The sequence below is a fragment of the Nicotiana sylvestris genome, chromosome 4 (genome assembly GCF_000393655.2).
Source record: "Nicotiana sylvestris chromosome 4, ASM39365v2, whole genome shotgun sequence".
Lineage (NCBI taxonomy): Eukaryota > Viridiplantae > Streptophyta > Magnoliopsida > Solanales > Solanaceae > Nicotiana > Nicotiana sylvestris.
Genome location: NC_091060.1, coordinates 14,185,022 through 14,195,626, shown reverse-complemented (window position 1 = coordinate 14,195,626; position 10,605 = coordinate 14,185,022). Strand labels below are relative to the sequence as shown.

The 10,605-nt window shown below is 35.8% G+C and overlaps 1 protein-coding gene across 8 annotated transcripts; it reads left to right on the top strand.

Annotated features, from left to right (window-relative positions):
- Positions 1-2,171: 2,171 nt before the first annotated feature.
- On the top strand, positions 2,172-9,497 carry LOC104244585 (low-specificity L-threonine aldolase 1). 8 transcript variants are annotated; one of them, XM_009800040.2, is made up of 11 exons: positions 2,172-2,287; positions 2,927-3,046; positions 4,301-4,753; positions 6,107-6,218; positions 6,700-6,750; positions 6,969-7,040; positions 7,125-7,257; positions 7,334-7,392; positions 8,492-8,592; positions 8,995-9,061; positions 9,148-9,497. In XM_009800040.2, the coding sequence occupies exons 3-11, from the start codon at positions 4,311-4,313 to the stop codon at positions 9,187-9,189; spliced, it is 1,080 nt and encodes a 359-aa protein (XP_009798342.1). In that variant the 5' UTR covers positions 2,172-2,287; positions 2,927-3,046; positions 4,301-4,310; the 3' UTR covers positions 9,190-9,497. The 8 variants fall into 8 exon arrangements, with proteins under 8 accessions (XP_009798342.1, XP_009798343.1, XP_009798339.1 ...); XM_009800041.2 differs by having other exon boundaries at positions 2,201-2,336; positions 4,306-4,753; XM_009800037.2 differs by having other exon boundaries at positions 2,201-2,336.
- The last annotated feature ends 1,108 nt before the right edge of the window (positions 9,498-10,605 follow it).

The window sequence follows — 10,605 nt, the reverse complement described above, 5'->3', positions numbered from 1 at the left end:
CTTCGACTGGTATTTGCTTCAATTTTAGATTTTTTAAAGAAAAATGACATTGTATAGCCACTGTAAAAATAATAGCCGAAAATGTATATAAAATTTATATATATTTTGGATATATATATACATTATGTATGTTCTATACAAAAATAAGAACAAATTTTATACACTTTTTCGGCTATCAGATGTAAATAATTTCTGGCGCGGGCTAAAAGTTATAATACCCCATTTTTTAAGGGGCATTTGCATCTATACCCGTTTTTTGTGTCACGTTTTAACTTATGCCCGCTTTGCAAAAAAATTTTGCAAGCGTACCCCCTTTTCGCATAACTTGAGCATAAGGGGCTAAAGTAGCAAAGACAATCACGCAAAACTTCAGCATTCTAGTAGACATGCCTGAAGTTCAGCTCTAGAGCTGAAGTTTTTTGTTTTTTAACTGGCGAACTTCAGCTCTAGAGCTGAAGATTTTGTTTGTAACTGGCGAACTTCAGCTCTAGAGCTGAACTTTTTATTTTGTAACTGACAAACTTCAGCTCTAGAGCTGAAGCACTACAATTAGCAGTGATTTTTTAAGAAAAATAGTGTACATCTTCTCAGCTCAAACACGAATAAACATACAAAAACTCCAAAATTTTATAGCTCATCCTATTGGTAACTTAAACTTTTTTCTAAGACTAATTTGCTGTAAATTTGGAGCAGAAGTACAACCGCCGAACTGTTCAATTAAAAAAAATTGCGTATAACTAAAGCAGCGTTGCTTCTGGAGATAACTACCATTTTGTTTTGTAACTTGAAGAAGAAAATGAAGGAGGAGAAGGAGGGCTGAAGTTATCTAAAAAGTGGATACAAGTTAAAAGATTTTAAAAAATGGGTATATGTTAAATTGGGGCGACCAAATAAGACGCCCCGTACAATGTTTACATTTTTTAAAGTATGCTTTATGGTTGTGGGCCCAAAAGATGGAATGAAGAGCCCAAATGAAACTCATCTTTCCAAGATTCATTGGAACCTACTTTTCGTGCTCTTTATCTTCCAGCTCAGATGTAGCTCATACAATGCAGCCACTAAAGTTTCAAATCATATCTTCTTCCATCTATTACACACTCAAAAAATGTGCTATTTTAATATTTAAAAAATGTCATCCAACTTCAAAATTTAAGGATAATAAAAAGTCATGGCAATCTAATTGAGCCTTTATACACTATTTAAATTTAATTTTTTCGTCTTACTATGTTTGATACTCTTTTTTGCATGTAATAAAGATTGTCACCTTCCTTAATTTAAAAATTAATTCTTTTCTTAATTTCTATTTTCTCCTTATTTACATGCAACTTGACACGATTTTGTAGCAAGTTTCAGCATATTTGTTAGGAGTTATTTGATTACTGTATTAAAAAAAATTATAAAAATAGCACGGGCTAGTTAATTTTTGGATTAGTAATCAAAAAATAGCTAGCGTTTGCAAAGTCATTGAAAATGCCCATTATTTTGCTGAAATACGGAAAGTTCCAGCATAATATGTGAAATTATGAAGATTCTGTATATAAACTTCTCGTATATTATGTTGGAACTCCAGCATATTATGCTGGAAGCTTATATGTAAAAAATTAGAACTCCAATATATTGTACTGGAATATTTCTGAATTTTTAAGGGTGTTTTTGTTCATATTTTATCTTTACATGAAAAATGGTTAAATTTCAATTACTTTGGAATCTGTGACTATTTTTCAATTATTGCTCTTAATACATAATTTTTTAAAAGTAATTTTTAAAAAATTATTTTTTTTTGCTTCTCAAAAACTACTTTTGTACCTATTTAAAAGTATTTTTGTCCTTCTAAAAATTCGACCTAACACCTTTAACTTTGAGAAAAAAGTATTCTTGGCCCAAAAAAACTTGGCCAAACACCTAGTCACACAAGTCAAAAAAACAAAGCAAATAGGAGTACTAATAAATATTAAAAGTTCGATCAAACACCTTTAACTTTAAAAAAAATGTACTTTTGGCCCAAATAACTCGGCCAAACACGCTAGTCGCACAAGTAAAAGAAAAACAAGGCAAATGGGAGTAATAATAAATATTATTACCACTATTGTACTGGATATAAGTGGGTTGAAAATGGAAAAATGAAAGAAAATGGGAGTAATAATAAATAAGAAAATTTGTGCATATCCTTAGTAGTCCCAAATAATTTAATACTGCCTTAAAAGTGTAGACACAAAATCAAAGGAGCAACTATAAATTCGAAAGAAGTGGAACAGCCAAAACCAAATTCACATGTTTACAATTTCAGGCAAGTCAAACAAAGAAACCACCAATTTTGCCTGAAGAATCTTTCTTTAGTAAGAAAATCTTGATATTTTCCTTTCCTTTTTTCTTTTAAGCCACTTGTGAAAAATTATGCATGCATGTAATTAAATGTGCTTTTTATGTTGTCTCATTTTCAGACGTTACAAGTGTGTGATGATTCTATTCTTCATGTGATATGTAGTACTCCTTCTGTTTGTTTAGCTGATTTTGTATCACTACATAAAGTCCAAAAGTTGGTATGTTTGTACATTTTTTCATCTTTTTCTGATTGATGGGGTGGTGGGGTTTGGTTTGTTATGAAAAAATATTTAAATAAATTCCAAATTTTGATTCTTGGGTTTTGTTTATAATTATTTGTATATGTGTACTTGTGTTATTTCTCTTGATTCTTGAATTTGTGGCTGGGAAAGTATCTCTTGGGCTGGGAAGTGTTGGGGTTCTTTTTCCTACTGATGGCAAGTGATTTTTCTTTTCTTTTTTTTTCTTCTTTTTTTGTGTGGTTGTGTGTGATTTTCCTTGAAGGGGGGAATGCTACTTTTTATATTGATTTAATATTTTTTTTGAGGGATTTGATGATTTTTTTTTGTTTTCTGTTTATTAACTGGTGGAATTTGGTTTGCAGTTGAGTGAATTGTCTCTTTTGTTGCATTTTTTATCAACAAGGACAGAGAGAGTATTGGATCAGTGTTTGTGACTTTGTTCTGCTATATATTTGAAGAACAGAAAAGGAGAAGCTTACACAGTATGGCTTTTTTCATACCTCTATTCTTTTTATCATTTATGTTTCTCTTAAACTGTATAATGTTCTATTCCATTTGGAGTAGCTGAATTTGAGTCAAAGGGTAGCCCCGTGCACAAGGCATCCCGCGTTCAAGCAGGGTCCCGGGAAGGACCGCGCCCTAAGTGGTGTGATGTAGACAACCTACCCTAATGCAAGCATTAGTGGCTGCTTCCACGTCTCGAACCCGTGACCTATAGGTTACACGGAAACAACTTTATCGTCGCTCCAAGGCTCCCTTCAATTTGAGTCCTTAGCTTATAACCATCAAATTCTGAAAAACACTTTCTTTTAAGTATGGGAGTTGAACTTTTGAATAAGCAATACCGTGTTTGGATAGAAGTACTGAAGTTGAAAATAAGTAGTGTCGGGTAAATAAGGGCATCAAAAGGGATTAATTGTTACCTGATACCCAAATGGCCTTAAAAATTTGGATTTCACATGGTATCATAGAGGGTGTTAAATATATTTACTAATATATACTAAACAGATTATGTGAACCTATTTGCTTTTTGGTCCGTTCCAAAAAGAATGACCCCTTTCTAAATTTGGTAACAATTTAGCTTAAACTTACAATTCTACCCTTAATGAGAAGCTTTTATAACCACACAAATACTCTGGGCCCCTTTTTAACTTGTTTAGGACCACAAATTTCAAAAGTCTTTATTTTTTCTTAAACTCCGTGCCCAGTCAAACAGGTTCACAAAAATTGGAAGGGAGGGAGGGAGTAATGTCCCATATTCGTGTATATAAGAATATCATGGGGTGTGATTCCACATTATTAAAGATGGTATGAGCATTTACAGTTTAGCTGAATTTTAGATGGTTTTAGCTAATGTGTTAGATAAGTGGTGTGACTCTCCCTTTTCTTCTATGTTTAGCATACACTCCAATTTAGATAGGTGGGTTGCTCGGACTCTCCAAAAATGTCTCCAGTTGCGTGTCGGATCCTCCAGAAGTAGTGCATTTTTGGAGGTTACAACACGAGTGCGGCTACATTTTTGGAGAATCCGTGCAACATAGCCTATAGGTCTGATGCTTCCTGAAATTCTAGGTAAGAATATTTTTTGTCGGGTTGTGATGGTATGCTGCTGAAAGAGTTGTTTGAAATTTATATTTCTATTTTCGTACATGTGCAAACTAAAGCAAGACGATGGATTCTTCAAGAATGGAGCTGGTTACTTATATGGGGCATAAAAATGTATTTTTGTTTTCTAGCTCAGGGAAAATGGTGATGAGAACCGTGGATCTTCGCTCGGACACAGTCACTAAACCAACTGAAGCCATGCGGAACGCGATGGCCAATGCTGAAGTGGATGACGATGTATTGGGTTATGATCCAACTGCCCAACGCCTTGAAGCCGAGATCGCAAGGATAATGGGCAAAGAAGCAGGGCTATTTGTTCCTTCAGGCACTATGGGCAACCTTATCAGTGTGCTGACTCATTGCCAAATTAGAGGCAGTGAAATTATTCTTGGTGATTATTCGCATATCCATATTTATGAAAATGGAGGCATTGCCACTCTCGGAGGTGTTCATCCGAGGACAGTGAAGAACAATGAAGATGGAACAATGGATCTTGATCTAATTGAAGCTGCAATTCGAGATCCTAGCTTTGAGATATGTTACCCAACCACTAGGCTGATCTGCTTGGAGAATTCACATGCACAGTAAGAATATTCTCTCACCATATAACTGTTTGTACAGCGATCCTCATATTGGTGCATTATCTGGTTATGCTATCTGATTTTTGCTAGTTTTTGTTAGACGTGTAGTATGTGTGTATTGTTGTATTTTTGGACCATATAACAACAACTATGCGTCACTCCCAACAAGAAGGGGTCGGAAATATGAATCCTCAATATTCGTATCGCTTCGTTTAAGCCCCTCAGTCCAATACTTCAATATTATAAAAAGTTAGTTTCTCTAGCATCAGAAGTTCCCTATATTTTCTAGTGGCATATATTCTCTTACAAGACTAAAACACTAACATGGCTAAAACTTAAATCTCAACTAATTGGTATCGCCTATATAGATCTTTTTCTTCATGTTATGCCCTATTTTTCGCTAGGTCTGCATGGATTTCAAGAGATTATAGGTCTTTCGAGATAATTTCTTTCATATGATTTTAGGTCTATGTCATCCCTTTTTAACACTTTCACTCGCCATGGTTTTAAAACCTGCCTAAGGACCAGTGCATCTGAAGGGGACGTAGGACATGACCAAACCATCTCAAGTAATCTTTTCTACTTGCACCTTATGCCGAATGTGGTCATTGAAGCCATACACAATTATGGGTTATTTGCTGTACTCTCTTTCCCCAAATACTGCACTGTAAAGAAATCCTGAACTACTTTCTTCAACTCTGGGACATTGACTGCAACTATTATTGCTCTTGTGTTCATTCCATGCTATCCATCAGAACATGAATACGATAAAAAGAAGGGAGGAGTTAATAATCAGTATTCAAGTTTCTTAGATATTTCTTATAATTAAATTAAACTCTTTCCTTAATGTAGAATATATCCTCTGACTTTTCTCGTATTTAAATCGTCAATCTAACTGGTGTGGACAAGAGCTATGCACTTGAGGAAATTTACAATTTAGCTTGGTATTTACGAATTCCTGAACAAAATTGACTTTATAGGATAACCTAAGGGATTGTTGTGTTACTGGAGTGACTTCTAAATGATTCAGTAATTCCTCATGGCGTAATAGGAGTCAAAAATTTAGTTTGCTCCTCGAGCTCACATACTCAGGTGAATCATGATTCATGAAAAGCTCCCTAGTTGTCCTTTAGAGGTTGTGGCAAAATACAGCACAACCTTCAATCCAAGGAGTGGTTTTTGTACACTCTGCTTCATAGTTTTTGTTTTAAAAAATGATTTCATATATCCGAGGATCAAATCCGAAAAGATAGTTTAGTTGCTTAATTGTCACCCTTTTTTGTCGCTTTAGTCAGTTTGAGTATTGATTCTCTTTTATAATGCAAGTTCATAACCAACAACATTCTATGAGTGCAGCTCAGGAGGCCGATGCCTTTCTGCAGAGTATACAGACAAAGTCGGAGAGCTAGCAAAGAAGTATGGTCTGAAGCTTCACATTGATGGAGCTCGTATATTCAATGCATCAGTTGTGAGTACACCATTTTCTTCTTGTTACCAGACAACCTTTTTTCTGGAGTCAGTCAATAATTAAGGAGTCAGATAGATGGATCTTCAAATTAGAGTAATTTTCAGTAGTTTCTGTAAAGAATATCCTAATCTAGTTTAATACTATAGGAAACAAGTAGCACCTTTTTGAATTTATGAAAGAGCTAAATTTTGAACTAGGATATATAATGTGTTTTCTAAAGACCTGGGGTACCATTTTGGTTGGAACATCAACTGATTACATTGATGGATTTGTGGAGCTTACAACCGAGAGAAACTTAATTTCTTCAATTAGACGTAGGACAAGTTTCCTCAAGGACAGTTATTGAAGTTGACACAGAAAAGTTCTGTATTTTATTTCTGTAGAGTTGTCCATAGTTACTTTTAAGGGCATCTACATTTGTCCTTCTGTAAGCATTCTTTTTTATAGTCATTGAGATTAACCGGATTAATCCGTCTTGTAGGCACTCGGAGTGCCTGTTCATAGACTTGTACGGGCTGCTGATTCAGTTTCGGTAAGTGATATTATAGCCAAAGATCTAGATGACCTTTCTCTTCATTGTCTCTTGTGGTTTCCGCTCCATTTTTTGAGTAAGGGACTGCAACATTTTATTTATAAACATGATATCCTAAAGGAGAAAAAAAGAGATATTCTATGCCTCAAGGCTGTAACATATGACAAGTTTGTTAGTGTATCGTTTCCGAATTTCTGCTCATTTAAGAGTCTGTGCAGGTATGCTTATCAAAAGGTCTTGGTGCTCCAGTCGGGTCTGTGGTTGTTGGTTCAAAGAGCTTCATTGCCAAGGTAGGTATGCTTTTCCGTAAAGAATTTATCTGTCCCTTGCCAAAGGAAACTGTCGCATAGCTCGTTGTTTCCTTCGATTTCTAGGCGAAAATTCTCAGGAAGACTCTAGGCGGTGGAATGAGGCAGGTTGGTGTCCTTTGTGCTGCTGCTTTTATCGCTTTCCAAGAGAATCTTGTTAAGCTGGAAGGAGATCACAAAAAGGCTAAGATTTTGGCTGGTAATATTTTCTCCATTCGATAAGGTTTATTTAACCAACTTTATTCATTTGTCTAATGATTCCCTTTGTTTCTCAGAGGAACTTAACAAAATCAAAGGGCTGAAAGTTGATATTGCTGCCGTAGAGACTAACATTGTAAGTTGACTCATCATAAATGATGCCTAACTTTTTTTTTTAATTTAAAAAATGATGCTTAGTTTTAACAGCCGATACTTCTTTTGGAAGTATGTACGATTTTAGTCCGATGAATTATTCTTGTCCACTCACAGTCATAGCAGCCTGACATAGATCAAAAAGCTAACCCGGCTACCCCCTCTCCCCAAAGACAACTATCTCACCCTGCTCGTAGTTCAATCGAGTTCAGACTTAACCCCCTAAAGACAACTATCTCACCCTGCTCGTAGTTCAATCGAGTTCAGATTTAACCCCCTAAAAATAGATGAATCCAGTGATACAAGACTTTTCATTAGCCAATAATTCTATTCCATTCACAATTTTGCAATTGGAAAACAACCTTCGTAACGTTGGGCTAAAACGGCCCAAAGATACTTTTTAACATGATGTGATATTGTCCGCGTTGGGTCAAGCCCGCACAGTTTTTCCCAAAAGGCCTCACACCATTAAGAGTATCCAACTCCTTATAAGTAGCTTATTTTTCTTTTCTACTTTCCATGTGGGACTTTGTTCACACACTCCCAACAATTTCTCCCTTAAGTTCCACATGACCCATCACCGTTGTTGTGTATGCGTCTTTAAAGCTATGGGTAAAGGTAGTGAACCCGTCCATGGACGGGCAAAGGCACTAAGCCGGGCCCTACGCCATCACTTCGCCATCTCCATACTCTTCTCGCCAAACCATTGGTTCTGATACTAGTTGTTGCGTTAAATCAACCCAAATACACTCTTATTTTTCTTGTCCTCTTTGGATCAAGCCCGCACGGTTTTCCCCAAAAGGCCTCACTCCATTAAGAGTATCCAACTCCGTATATGTAGCTTATTTTTCTTTTCTACTTTTCATGTGGGGCTTTGTTCACCACTCCCAACACATAAAGCTAACATCAAATTGACAAGAAGGAAGAAATGGCTCTTGGCTGGTGATGTCTTTTCTATGAAATGAATCTATCCTCTCTAGTAATCCACAAAAACAGACAGACGCATATCACATCGCCAATGTAAAATTTTCTTTTAGCTCCTGGGAGCAACGATCGCATTAAGATTCTTTTTCTATCACCAGGTATATTGTGATATACTGAAGGGGTCAAAGATAAGCGAAACAGAGATGTGCAAGACTTTGGAACAACATGGTTTACTTATACTACCAGAAGGGCCACAGAGGTGCGCTCTCCCCAAGCACGTCTACTTTATTTCCTAGATTATTTGTGTGCGCTAATGAGCTCATTTGGAGTTCACCAACTAGTGAGAAATTTAATAGCATGCATGTTCAAGAGGTACAAACACTTGGATTATTACACCAATAGTTGCAACATATGCTGATACATGTGGACACCTCTATCTTTTCCTCTCTTGACGACAATCTTTTGTATAATTGTGATGGTTATATGATACCAATAGCATTAGGTACTCGACTAGTTTTTTGTAGTACTCAAACTTTATATACATTTGTTAAATAAATGTATCTTGATTGTAACTTTCGGAACATGATCCTATAATTTACAAACCAAGCCCTTGTGAGATTTTCAGCATCTCTTAAGAAAATGTTGGGAACTTCTATTGCAGAATCAGATTTGTTATTCATCACCAGATTTCAGAAAATGATGTGCACTATGCAGCGTCGTGCGTTCAGGTAAGAAGTTTTTGAGTTCAAGCATCGACGTTAACTCATGATTAGCCAAATATTCTTCATTTTTCTGTTTGGTTAAATATCTGCAGCGAGCTTTGGCAGGAGTGGCCGAAGAAAATGGTGACAAGTAACAGTTTATGACCGGTTACTGACATGATCGATATCCCCGTCTTTAAGAAGATATTCCAATTTCTGTGGCATCAAAACCTTTATCATGTTATGTTAGAAGCTCTTCCAAATGCTATATGGAAGGCCAGTTTCATTTGAAAATTTAGTCAATATTTTAATCTGCATTTCATGTCCTTTTAGTGATAAAAAACTTGGATATTTTAATATGTTGTGGTTGGACAAGTTTCAATACTTGTCCTTGATTTAATAAGAGCTAAATGTGGATCACATTCTGCTGCAATGCTAATGACAAACTTCTTCTCCTTCCAAATCTTTATTTTTTCCCTATGTATTTATCTTTTTGAATAACCATTAGTTTGTATAACTGAATATCTAGTTCATAATTTTTTTGGGCTTGTGCGAGGTTTTTCGATGGGAGCTCTGGAGTAACTGGTAAAGTTGTTGCCACGTGACTAGCAGGTCACGAGTCGAGCCGTGGAAACAACCTCTTGCGGAAATGCAGGGTAAGACTGCGTACAATAGACCCTTGTGGTCCGGCCCTTTCCCGAACTCCACGCATAGCGGGAGTTTAGTACACTGTGCTATTCCCACCTGCAGATGAACCTTGATGTCGGCTATTCCCCACCTGGGACTGTAGTATGTTCCATGGGTTGGGCTATTCCATGGCTTAATCGGTCCAAAAATTCAAGACCCACGCTTGTCAAGGCCATTTATGAACATGTCCCAATTATCTCTTAGAGAAATAGGGATTAAGTAGCATATACAGTGTAAGGGCTAAGTGCAGCAGTAGTCACTCTTAAGCCCGCTATTTAAAATATATCCATAATTTACAATGTATTTAAAGATTAACCAATTCATCCAAACTTCAGGACTAAGTATCCTGAATTTGGAAATTCAGGACTTAGTGTCCTGAATTTTGAGCTGCTAATTTGAATTTCAAGACTAAATTTTCTGAATTTTGAGCTATAATTTAAAATCCAAGACATAAGATTCAAATTTATGGACATAGTTTTCGAACATTAGGACACGATGTCCTAAAATTTGAATTTTGAGGTTTAAACTATAGGACTTTAGGACTAAGTATCCTGAATTTGAAAATTCATGACTTATGGTGTGTTTGGTATGAAGGAAAATATTTTTTTAGAAAATGTTTTCATGGAAAGTGAGTGATTTGATCACTTATTTTCCCTTGTTTGGTTGGTGAATGGATTTTTTTTTTTCGAAAAATATTTTCTAGTATTCTCCTCATTTGTTGAAATGACAAAAAAATATCTATAACATGAAAAGAAAATACTATTAATAATATTTTTATTTAGGGTGACGGTGAGGATGAGTTGGTAGGGATGAGAAAAGGGTGGGGAAGGTTGAGAAGAGTTTTAGAAAATGTTTTCTCTTCTCTTGATAGAGAAAATGTGGAA